At 31.3% G+C, this 13,312-nt stretch overlaps 1 protein-coding gene across 1 annotated transcript; it reads right to left on the bottom strand.

Annotated features, from left to right (window-relative positions):
- Positions 1-6,299: 6,299 nt before the first annotated feature.
- LOTGIDRAFT_169507 (hypothetical protein) lies at positions 6,300-12,634 on the bottom strand (the record flags this gene model as incomplete). Its single annotated transcript, XM_009067794.1, has 4 exons — positions 6,300-6,414; positions 7,971-8,102; positions 11,601-11,757; positions 12,622-12,634. The coding sequence occupies 4 exons, from the start codon at positions 12,632-12,634 to the stop codon at positions 6,300-6,302; spliced, it is 417 nt and encodes a 138-aa protein (XP_009066042.1).
- Positions 12,635-13,312: the final 678 nt, after the last annotated feature.

Below are 13,312 nucleotides of genomic sequence, written 5' to 3'. Positions count from 1 at the left end.
AAAGTGTTCTAATGACTTGGAAAAATACCAGTTTGTCCATAATTAATTCATAATAAGCTAAATTAGAAGAGAATTACCAACAGAATTCGATGAGTGACAGATCAAGAAAGGTCAAAATGTCTTTTTTTGTTTATACATACCGGTACTGCACTTACATGAACATTTATGATTGGTTAAAACTAATTAATTATATGCAATAAGAACATAATGATATGATTAAGAATGCATGGTAATTCATTAGAAACACCAATTAATCAAATAGTTTGCTTAATTTGACACTAAAAAATAAGGAAACCCATCTTTAATTTGGCTACCATTTTCAGTACAAACTGCCCTTAAATGCTTTGTCCAAGACAACAATGCCTTCTGGATTCCATCAAGAGGCATTTAATTCCATTAATCCCTAATTCTGTCCTTCAGGTGAATACTCCAAATTTCTAAAATCTTATTATGAGAACCTATATATATGACGTACACGGTCACTAGTTCAATGCTCAGAATACAAAACAAACCACTTCATAATGTTTCAGTTAAGATTTTCACCAATTAAAATGATAAGGTTGAGTTATTTTATCTGATAAACAATGTTCATTAATGCTATATTACATAAACAATAGTCGAATAGAAGCATGCACTCAGTCAAGGCTATAGAATTCTGGAGATTTGTTAGTATTTTAAAGGAATACTACTTCTTAGAATGGACATAAAATTTCAAGTCTCAAACTTGGTCGACAACTGTATACGTTCATCAGATGGACTTGCCAGGTGCCATGACTAAAGAATAGAATCTCTATATAACCCTAAATATCCATTTAACTAAGTATTAATTGAAAAACGCTTCTAAGCATCTTTCAAAATTACTTAGTTTCATGAATTATTACTTAGTTTTATGGATTGTTTGGATTATAGAGGGATTTTCAGCAGATAAGTCCAGTGAATAACAAAAAATTATTTCAATTTTTTTGGTCATCCTAAGAAGCAGTATTCTTTTAAACTTGTCTTACTTATTAATATTTTAGTACTACTGTTCAATACAATTGAGATTTCTAATAGACTTGATAATTAGTTCTACATGAATTATTTTCTTTAGTCTACCCTATTATGAAAGAGTTTTTTTTTCAAAGGAATTAACTAAGTTTACTGGTAATTACTTTTGTGTGATTTCAAGCAAATTAAAAAATATGCATGTCATAAACATTATGATCTATACAAGAATTTAGATAAAGAACTTTAAAGTCAATATGTCTTTGATGTGGTGCTTGATTGTTGAGTTCTGAGCCAGTTTCGTCTGTAACAATTCTGGCCTCGATTAAATGGTATGAACCAGAGTAAATCAGTTATAAGTAGGAATTTTCGGAAAATCTTATGCACCGTTGACCTCCAATTTAATAAAACAGCGGTCTTAATTTTTCAGCACATTTAACATTCTGTAATACATTTACATGTAGTTCTATTACTGGCATTCTGACGTGGAAATTTAGGAGCATTTTACACATTATCCATTTCCATTATCTTAAATAAAATTTCATTATCTTAAAAAAAAATCCATTATCTTAACTTCCTTTATCTTAGAAGAACTTCCATTATTTTTAATAAAATTCTGTTATCTTAAATAAAATTCCATTATCTTACATAAACGTCCTGTCTTAGAAGAACTTCCATTATTTTTATTAAAATTCTGTTATCTTAAATAAAATTCCATTATCTTAAATAAAATTCAATTATCTTAAATAAACTTCCATTATCTAATATAAAATTCCATTATCTTAAATAACATTCCATTATCTTAAATAAAATTCCATTATCTTAGATAAAATTCAATAATCTTAAATAAACTTCCATTATCTTAAATAAAATTCCGTTATCTTAAATAAAATTTCATTATCTTGAATAAACTTACATTATGTGAAATGAAATTCCTTTATCTTAGAAGAATTTCGATTATTTTAAATGAAATTCCATTATCTGGAGTAAAAATCCATTATCTTAAATGAAATTCCATTATCATAGATGAACTTCCATTATTTGAAACAAATTTCTAATATAATATTGAATAAAATTCCGTTATTTTAAATGAAATTCCAATATCTTAAATGAAATTCCATTATCTTAAATGAACATGGAAAGGGAATTTTCATTCAGATAAAATGACCAGAAATAATTTAGATTGTAATAAGCTTACCTGTTTCATTATGTAAGAAATTTCAAACATATACATTAGCATAATATCAAATAGTCACTAGAGTTTTGTGATTTTCTGGACCATAACTGTATTGAATGAAGTTTTGAAGTATTATTTTGACTGAAGCTTATGTTTTATATTTTAGAATTGTCCATGGTTTTTGATTCTAAATTACAACCACCACCAATAGCCAAGGAACATCATAACATCCCCCGAGATTTAGGAATAGATCGTATTGCTTCTGCTGTCACAAAGGGTAAGTTATACCTTGAGCAAATATATATTTCTTGAGAAAATATACTCGAAAAGGACCTGAAAATCCTGAAAATGATTGTGGGAAGTTTTTGAAGTTGACATATTTTCTTAATGATATTTAGAAAATTAGACAGCATCTCGTTCATCAAAATACCAAATATATATAGTATAAATTTTGTGTTGTCTGACTCTTTTGGAAAAGTTGATAGCATCTGAATTCTCATCTTCACAATGTCAAGCTATTACAAACTTTGTCTTATACCTTGATTGCTATAGCAATCTTTCTTGTATCATGTAATTCAGTGAGTTGATTGGATTGTACGCTAACAAATATAGCCAATCAGAGCCCTTGACATAAACACTAAACATTTTGCCAAACAATCATTTGCATGCAATCCAATTACTGGTAATTGTTGGAATTTACAAAGCACTTGACAAAAGAAAAGTGGCTATTACAATCAAGGTATAAGATGCAGTTTGTTATAACTTGACATTGTGTGAAAAGTGCTTGAAAAATGTTTTAAGCATTTTACAGTTCTGAGAAATATTTTCAGAAATGGGCAATATCATATCATCTAAACCCGGAGGTGACAATATCAAAGAGCTTGGTTTGAACAAATTGATCAGGGACACAGGGCCTTATATAAGTGGTAAAGTTGAGAATGTGGTCAATAAAACCATATTGGGGGCTGAGAAATTAGCTACACTGAAAACTATGTAAAGAAATGGGTGTTGTGAGGTCAGTCGTTTTGAAAAGCATCAATTTTTGCTTGTAACTATCCTCTGTGGGCTTCACTAACCAACCACTTATGTGAAAATGTGTTGCTAATATTGTGGTTTTGGCTTATCATAGAAAATATTTGATCGCAAATATTTTGAATCGGAAATTGTGATGGGAAAGTGGGTTTTAATTGGCATATGGTTGAAATTAAGAATTCTGAAAGCACTAACAGTGAAGTCATGACTACCTTAAAGCAAGTTATCAGATATTTATCAGTGGATATTTAACATTTATTGTCATCCAACAACATCGTCATATGCAATAATTTGAGTCTAAATTGTTAATCCATGATATTAGCAATTTATCGATTTCCTCACAAATTGTTCTTTGGGTTGGGTTCATTTGTGAAGTTTAACCCTTTTGTTTTGTAATTTTTGGATTTTTTTGGTGATAGGTATGACGATTTTTAAGGGAACAGATGTGCCATTTTGGGGGGGTGATTTTAGTCTTGAATATATGTAAATAGTCTTCAAAAATACTAGAAAATAGTATAATTCCTTCAAAAATACTTCAAACTAGGAATTTTACTCACTATTTCTATATAATTATGTCTTTTCTATCTTAAAATAATGAGTCGTCATTTTAACATTCAAACGCAGATAATTCTAGACACACATGGATTTGAAGGCTCCAATTTCGACAGTGAGCTGTGAACACTATTACTGATTGGCTTAGCTAAAAAAATTCACATTTCTGAGACTAAAAGTATGATTGTCAAAGAAAATGGTGCAGCTGTCCCTTTAAACTAACCTTTCATATTGATCTCACTTATCTGCTGATTGGCCTTTTATGTCCTATTTTTTTTATCTGTCTTTTTTCCATTTTGTAATGTGCTTCTTTGAAGATTTACACCAGGGAAAAAGATTTTTGGGAGAAATTCAGGGAATATATTTTCAAGTAGGCCTGCATTGAGCACCAAAGTTATGATTTATTACAACTTTATCTGAATCGGAATGTAGAAATTTAGTTTTCACTATTGATCTTGAATTAAGATAAAAGTTCATTTTTGTTATTCTTTATTCTATTAAAAGAATTATGAACATTTTTATATTTTTTGCATTTTACATTTTATTGAACCACCACATATTCTCCAAAGAATGTTTATTGTTTTTGTTCATGTCTGTTATTGATGGAACAATTTTTATTGATTTTATTGTAAGTATGTTTATAAACAAGAATCAAGATGAGATTGAATTTAAGTATTTTTTGTTTAGAGTTTTCAGAGTTATTGCCTTTGATTTTTATTAAGAAAAAATTGAATTGATGTTAATTCAAAGTTTGAAAATTTTTCAGGTTTGGTGTGAAAGATGTTGACAGTTAAGAACTTTGTTAAATTTGTTCATTTGAAGTTAATAACAATAATACCAAAAATGAGTCACGTGGATACTCTTAAAGGAATGCTTATTTGAGTTGTGAAGCTCAGATATTTGTCTAAAATTCCAGAACCTTAAAGGGATTATAAAGAGGGTTTCTTGACTTTTTATGTGTATCAATAGGGAACACTGATAGCATCGATTGGCACCATTCATATTTTCAGTCAGGTCTGTGTTTCCTGAAATTGAACTAAAACTAAGTGTTTTATGACATCACTGGGCCTTATTAAAAAAATTAGCAGCTTTTACAAAAGTGGCATTTTCATAAAAAGCTTAGTTAAAGTGGAATAACAACAAAGTGATAATCGATGCTTTCAGTGTCCCCAGCACACACAAAAATTTTGAAACCTGTTTACAATTCCTTTGAATGAATTCAGAATGTTTTTTGAGTTTGTTTCATTGTAATTATGTTAAATTTGTGTAGAAATCCATCCAAATTTCCATGGACCTACCATACTATGCGTTGTTTTGAGGGCCTTATTTTATAGTTGACTAATATGTCTAATGAATGATGATATACAGTTAAAGAAGTGTCTGAGAGGGATTGTTAAGAGGTTTTCGAAGTTTTTATGTGTTCCAGGGACACTGCAAAATTTGCTTGGATCACATAAGAATCAAACATAAAACAATTAGTTTTAGTAGAATTGTTAGAACCACAGACGCCTTATTGAAAATTGGAATGGTGCGAGTTGATGCTATCATTGTCCCCGATAAACATACACAATTTAGATAACAATCCCTTAAAATAGTGTCATCAAGTTTTGTGAATTCAGAAATTGTATGGTCAAGCAAAGATTTTTACCCAGAGTACATCAGACTACTTTTGAAAATCAGTCCTGGATGCTCTAATAATTGAAATGAACTGTTTGAAGGGTCTATATTTGTCTTCACAATGTCAAGCTATTACGAACTTTGTCTTATACCTTGAGTGCAATAGCCACTATTCTTGTGTCATGGAATTTTGTGAATTCAGCGATTTGATTGGATTGTATGCTACCGAATACTAGCCAATCAGAGATCTCGATGGATGGTCTGTAAACCAAGAGCTATAATGTTTATAATGAAATCTCTGATTGGCTGTATTCGAATCAAATCGCTTTAGTCTGTGATACAAGAAAGGTGGCTATTGCAGTCAAGGTATTAGAGGCAGTTTGTAATAGCTGGACATTGTAAAGATGTAAAGTATGAAACAGCATTACTCTTTCCATCACTTTTTAAAACAAATTTATTGAGGACAAACCACTAGTTAAATTATACTAATCTGGCAACAGGCTTCTGGTATGTTATGTAAATAAACTTTGTACATATTGTAATATATCTTATATTGGGTTTTATTATGTGATATTTCAATTGTCTGTCAAATATATTTTATATGAAAGGTTTCAATATTACTTTTATTCTTCTCAAAGAGTCAAGACACCTTACCGACCTCTAGTCCAATATCAGAAAATATCACTGATTCCCTAATTTTATACGCCCAAATCACTATGTGAATATTGACATTGTGCCGATTGTGCTGATTGTGATGAACTTGGTGTGTTATTAATAACATAAATTAAGATCAAGGGCAAATTTGAGGCTTTCTACACATTTACCATTATGATTGTGTATTGAAAATACCATAGCTCTTAGTTTTTTCGTCTGAAACATTTTGAAACATTGAAAAACATTATAAATAATAACAAATATTTAATTGATGCTTTAAGATCTATATTTCTGACATATTCAAGTCTTCATCAAAAACAAAACCATTATTATCTGTGGACTGCTGTTTTTCTTTTCCCATTTTATCAACAAATTGTTTACGTTTCTCTTCCTTTCCGCTGAAATAATAACAAGTGGTTGTCAAGCAAGATACGCCCACTTCCCTGATACATTTTCAGTAGATCAAGGTCGGTCACCAATCTGTGTCAAATCATTCCAAAAATCCAATTTGTGCAAGATATTGTAGATTTAAACAAACACACAAAATTAATTACAATTCTGACATAAACTGCCACCTATATCGTGTTCACAAGCCAAAAAATTTTGATGCGTTGTTACTAAGTCAAGGGCAATAATTCAAATTAGGTAGATCGAAAAATAGTCAAATTTGAACTTGTCCAAGATCTCATCATTATAAATATTCACGCCAAATGTCATTTAAATCTGATGAAAATTGTACTCTCTATTGTGTTCATAAACAGCATGACGTGTTTTTCCTTCGTCAAGGGCAATAACTCAAAAACAGTTTATCGAAAAATTCGAACTTGTCTAAGATCTGATCATGATTAATGATCACATCAAATTTCATTTAAATCGGATGAAACTGTCTATATTGTGTTAAACAAATTTTGGCACTTCTTAATCAAGGGCAATAACTAAAAAAACATTCATCGAAATATCGTCAAATTCGAACTTGTCCAAGATCTCATCAATATCAATAATCACACTAAAAACTGTAGTCTCTATTGTGTTCACAAGCTAATTGTGGACGTACGGACCGACGGACAGGGGCCACGACAGAAAAAGGCATAAAACTACTTGATAGTTTGCACTTTCGTTCTCAGGAATCGAATTTAACCATATTTTTTAGTTAATTTGGAATATCAAGAACATCGTTTCGTTTCTAAAAATATATCCAGGTTAACTTTGAGTGATAGAAACGTGAACGTTCTTCGTTCTCACATTCAACAACAAATACTTTATAAATAGAACGACCGAGTTGTGAGTCCTTTTGGACCATACTACTTTATCACAGGGATGATTAGGATGCACGTGGTTATTGAAATTACATGATGCAGCTGTAAAACACTTACCCCCTTTAAGAAAATGGTAGATTTTAAAACGGATGTTACGCATCATACAGAAGGCCAATAAAGGTAAACAAGCCTGATTTTTACGGAGTGAGAATAAATTGACGTTTTTGTGTTTTAAAGTGAAATTAGAATGAAAAAAAAAGATAAAAGTGTGAAAAAAGTAACAAAGCAGTGTTGTTCCTGTTGTATTGGTAAGTTTATTTCATTGATTTTTATTTTGTGAAGCGAGTACTATGAATACATTTATTTTTACTTTGCGAAGACAAAATGGTCCAAATAATCATAACCAACTGTACTTGATTTGCACATGTTTGCAAGGATAGGTGTTTGCAACAGCCTTGCCGAACACGTCCCTGTTCTTCAAAACGGTCTTTCGATAAGAATTTGTGGTTGATTTTGGAATTTTGCTTTAAGATTTGCCACAAATTGATCGGAAGGTTTGGTTTTGAAGCAGGACAAAAAGAAAAATGGCGGATTCCATACCAGTCCGGCCCAATGCCGTAATAGAAAGATTAACTGTTTGGGTTACTCTGCCTTTTTTCTGTAAGAACAAAACTAATTGATATAAATAAGCAGGCTACCTTGGTGTATATTTATAGAAAATCCATCTATCTGAAGTACAGCAGTTGACATCTTTCTTTATACAGAAACAAACTAATACCATCAGTAACACCACAGCAGCAATCGTACCCCATAATAAACCCTGTTCATATCTGAAAATAGTCCGATATACAAACATAGTCATAACACACTAGAAGGCACAATTCCTGACAGATTTTGACGAAACTATGTGTGAGTGTTTGTTATCACCCAACAATAAACCCTATCGAAAATCAGAGCAATCGAAAAATATTTAGTATGAAATATGTTTCATTTTTAGAAGGTAAACACTCTAGAAGCACAATTCTTGACGGATTTTGACGAAACTTGGTGTGAGTGTTTGTTATCAAGGATAAACCCTGTCGAAAATCAGAAAAATATACAGATTTTTTTCAAAACTTGGTGTGAGTGTATTTAATCAACCAGGGATGAACCTTTTTGAAAATCAGAAAAATCGAAAAATGTTTAGTAGAGTTTTCAGAGTTTTTGCCCTTGTTCTTGAAAACTCGTTTAAATTTTAACCTGTAAAAAGACAAGAAGGCCTAATTTTTGACAGATTTTGACAAAATGGTAATATTATTCAGTATCGCCCCAAAAAGTTCAAAAGAAGTATGTGACTGAAGGTTGAATATTTCATACTGGTGATTGTTATTGTACTGCCAAATATTTTTATTCAAAACCAAAGCTGCCAGTGGGCTTATATTAACTTGCCTGACAAGCTATCTTCTGTAACATGTGTCAAATTTAATTTTATCTTTAAAATCAACACAAATCGATTGATATTCGCATAGAGGAAATAGACTGAAAGTATGTTGTTGTCATTGAATTGATATTTTGAAAAACATATTCATCAAAGGTTTCAGAATTTAAAAAAAATATTATTGATTGAAGATTACAATACATGACAACAAAGTGATTTCCATAAACATTATATAAATTATTAAATTTTCCTCAAACGTCTAGGTGATTAAACATTTACATTATACAAAATGAAAATCACTCTTTTCGATCAAGTATAGAAATTCGGAAATAAAATGAAATAAAATTGATTTTAAGTATTTTTTTTTCCGCATGAGTCGGCTATTAAAAACGGGTATTGCCATGCAGTGTGCAGTTATTTGACGTCCACAGCCCCATGCACACGGTGTCTTGGTTTATCATCCCGCCCGAACGACTAAACGTTTATCGATAGTCAGCTCATCTGACACCTGATACCTCATGTGAAAAAGCTTTTACTTCTTCTACAAAATGTTGGAGATGCGGAAAATCAAAGTTTATGCTTTTCTGTTCAACTGTTGTCGTGAGAGTATGTTACATTCACTGTCAAGCTTGAATTTGGGAAATGTCATATAGGCGTTATCCTAATCAATGCAGACGATACCATAATGGAGTAACGTATTTCCCAATGCTTTCCGAATGTGTTCATCTAGTGCGAACCATCCTTATAGTTTCATGTCGTAAAGCCCTATTGATAATAATAGTTTTAATTACTTCTCTTTGTCTCTTTCATCTGTTACGGATGCGTACGCAAAGCCGTAACTTCCTATTTCCCTTACACAACATTTCCATGTCATTCATAAGATCAGACGATAAGCAAACTCCTTTAGTCTCGCCTCACTCAACCTCTTGAAGGTAGGAAATTGCAAACATAAAACACAATAGGTTGAATAATTAATGCACTCGAAATAATGGTCCAGGGTTTGATCTCAGTCTTTTAACTTGGAAGGGCTAGCATGGAATCGCGACCAGCCGATCCGATGGTGGCAAAAGCGATGCCTGTGTCTAAGAAAAATTCTGATTTTGTAACAGACTTGGTGTCGTCAAGGGACATCTAACATGACACATACATTCCGATATTACTTACACAAACTGCCTTTTACCGAAAAATGTCACATCCGCAATGACAGACATATTATTGTTGACATAAATTATCGCTTGCACATATCACATGTTATGATAAGCACAATCAGTTATCCCGATGAGGTTAACATAAGATGAGCTTTTGCCCGTCGAAAGTTGTAAATTTGTGATTTTTCGCATCTTCCAACGTTGAAGGGGCCATTTATTGTAGATTATTTCAGTATTCTTGCAGTTTCATTGTAATAGTATTCAAAATCAAAATGATTACAATGCCAAAAATGATGGCCATGATTCTTTCTGACCAAACATACAAATATCCTTAACAAATCGTTCTGATAAATACCCTGTTGTGGTTTCAACTGACAACCTATTCTTATTTTGTGGCTGAAACTGAAAAATAATTCTGATTTTGTGGTTTTATCTGAAAAATAATTCTGATTTTGTGGTTTTATCTGACAAATCGTTCTGATTTTGAGGTTTTCACTAACAAATCGTTCTGATTGTGTGGTTTTAATTATCAAATCGTTCTGATTGTGTGGTTTTCACTGACAAATCCTTCTGATTTTGTGGTTTTCACTAACAAATCCTTCTGATTGTGTGGTTTTAAATGACAAATCCTTCTGACAAATCGATTTGTCAAATAGTTCTGACAAATCCTTCTGATTGTGTGGTTTTAAATGACAAATCCTTCTGACAAATCGATTTGTCAAATAGTTCTGACAAATCGATCTGATTGCGTGGTTTTAATTGACAAATCGTTCTGATTTTGTGGTTTTTACAGCAAAATCGTTCTGATTGTGTGGTTTTAATTGACAAATCGTTCTGCTTTTTTGTGGTTTTTACAGAAAAAGCGTTCTGATTTTGTGGTATTTACAGAAAAATCGTTCTGATTGTGTGGTTTTATCCGACAAATCGCTTTAGCTTAATGATTTGAAGTGGCAGATCGTTTTGATTTTTGAGGTTAACTTGAATCGCTGTGATTTAGTGGTAGAGGTTGATAAAACAATCTCATTTCATGTTTATTAACTGGTAAACCGTTTTGATAATGTGGCTTTACTTGTATACTATTTTGGATTGACAGATCGTTCTGATTTTATGGTTTGAACGTTTTGATTTAGTGATTTGAGTTAGTAGCTCGTTTTGATTCAGTGGTTTGAATTTACAAATCGTACTGATTTTGCAGATGCTCTGACAAATACTTTGATTTAATTGTTTTGGTTGTTGTGCATTAGATTGACAGATCGATCTGATTTTATTTTTTGGATGGACAGATTGTTCTAATTTTAAGCTTTGGATTATGGATTGATCATTCTTATTTTGTGGATACTATGGATAGATCTTTCTGATTTTATTTTTTGGATGGACAGATTGTTCTAATTTTAAGCTTTGGATTATGGATTGATCGTTCTTATTTTGTGGATACTATGGATAGATCTTTCTGATTTTGTGGGTTACACTGGCAAATTGTTCTGAATAAGTAGTTTCCATTTAATAAATTGATTTGAAAAATCGTTTTAATTTTATGACTGACACTGAAAAATTTTATAATTCAGTGAAATAGTAGTTCTCATTTTGGACGAGTCTTTCTGATTTTGACTAATCTTTCTGATTTTGACTAATCGTTCTGATTTAGGACAAATCGTTTTGATTTTGGACTAATCGTTCTGATTTAGAACAGATCGTTCTTATCTTAACAACTATTCAATCATTCTGATCCTTGACAATTTTTGTTTCACTATTTTAAATCTTACCCATTTTTTTCTTCAGTTTTTTCACAACATGTAAACTCTCTGTCTTTTTCACAACATTCGGTATACTCCGATAGATCATTAGGACAAAAATATGTATTGCCTTCTCTATCACCAAATATATCATTCTTTAAACACTTCTTTTCTTCACCAAGTACATCTGAAAACAGAGGACCATAAAAAGGTACCACATACACATCTTTTCAACATTTTAGGTTCATCACTAGTTTTAAAGGGACATCGCCATTTTTGGGGGTTAATTTAAGTCTTAAATATATGTAAATAGTCGTCAGAAGTAGACCTACTAGAAATGTACGAAAATTGCATAATTCCTTCAAATATATTTAAAACTAAGATGTGGTAGTGTCTTAAGAAAAGACGACTCGTCTTTTTAACTTCTAAGCGGGTAATTCTGGACACTCATGGATTTGAAGGTTTAAATTTCGACAGTGAGCTTTGAACACTATTACTGATTGACTTAGCTAAAATAAATCCAGTTTCTGAGACTAAGATGCGGTTCTTTAAAAAAAATTGCGCATCTGTCCCTTTAAATCCTTTTGTCACAACTTTTAAGATTTTCCAGATTCATGTGGCTATTTCATCTTACACTATTCGGTATCACATAAAAAGTATCTACTTAAGCAACCAATCCAACCAAATGATTTAATTGGCTTCCTTTCCCAAGCTTATATAATATAGGAAGAAATATGACCAAAAATACTTATCTATTCACAAAAAAGGTACCTACGAGATATATTTTATTTCAAGTAATAATTTGGCTACGGTTGTTAAATATTTTCCTCTTTTCTTGTCGCATTATCTTCGGAACATTGACGAATGCAGTAATCTCCCACATTTTTAAAAAATAAATATAAGAAAATTTACCAAAAGAAGTAAATAGATAGCCTAAGCCTACTCATACTGCTTATATCAATGTTCAGGAATTCTTTTGAAAGCATTTAGCTCTAAGCAATCAAAGTTGTTTATGAGGGATATTTAAAATGATTCTTCTGGTTCTCCTTACCTGATTTTGCCATTTCAAAGTTTTTCAAAAAGATCTGTGTACTAAACCTAGAAAGTTCTTTTTTATATAGAAATAATTTTCCCGTTCCTTTTCGTTAAAGAATAAATAAATGTTAAATAAAATGTTGCTGTACTTTTGTTTTCAACATCAACATATTTTTTTCTTATATTTTTGAATTGCTATTTTTTTTTACCTTTAATTTTTCTTTCATCCGAAATCTCGAAGGAGAGAAAATGAAGAAGAGTTTTAAATGGCCATGAAGAAAAAAAATTATTTGATCCATTATCAGTATCTTACCTGCGATCAGTAAGCAGATACAATATAAACTCCAAAAAATTTCAGCGAGAATTTCCATTGGCCTGTTCATGTTCATCCAAAGACGAGAAACTCGCTCTTCCACATGCAAATTCACATGGTAAAAAACAGACAAAAGCCCTGAAAAGTTATAATAGCTTTAATTGTGTTGTTTGTGCTATGAAATAAACATACACTTGACTGGATTCAGATGACTGTTTCAACTTATAAATGATATATTGATTTTTCCGACATTATTGAAACTTCATCACAAGCGAAGCGTTAAAGTTACAGAATTTTAGAGGAGCATTGGAACCGTTGAATTGAATTATACTTATAGTTATATATCGGGGTAGTCAACCTCATGCAGTATGTATTGACTTGAACCTATGGCGCT

Source organism: Lottia gigantea, assembly GCF_000327385.1.
Source record: "Lottia gigantea unplaced genomic scaffold LOTGIsca_86, whole genome shotgun sequence".
NCBI lineage: Eukaryota > Metazoa > Mollusca > Gastropoda > Lottiidae > Lottia > Lottia gigantea.
This window is presented reverse-complemented; position numbering and strand designations above follow the sequence as displayed.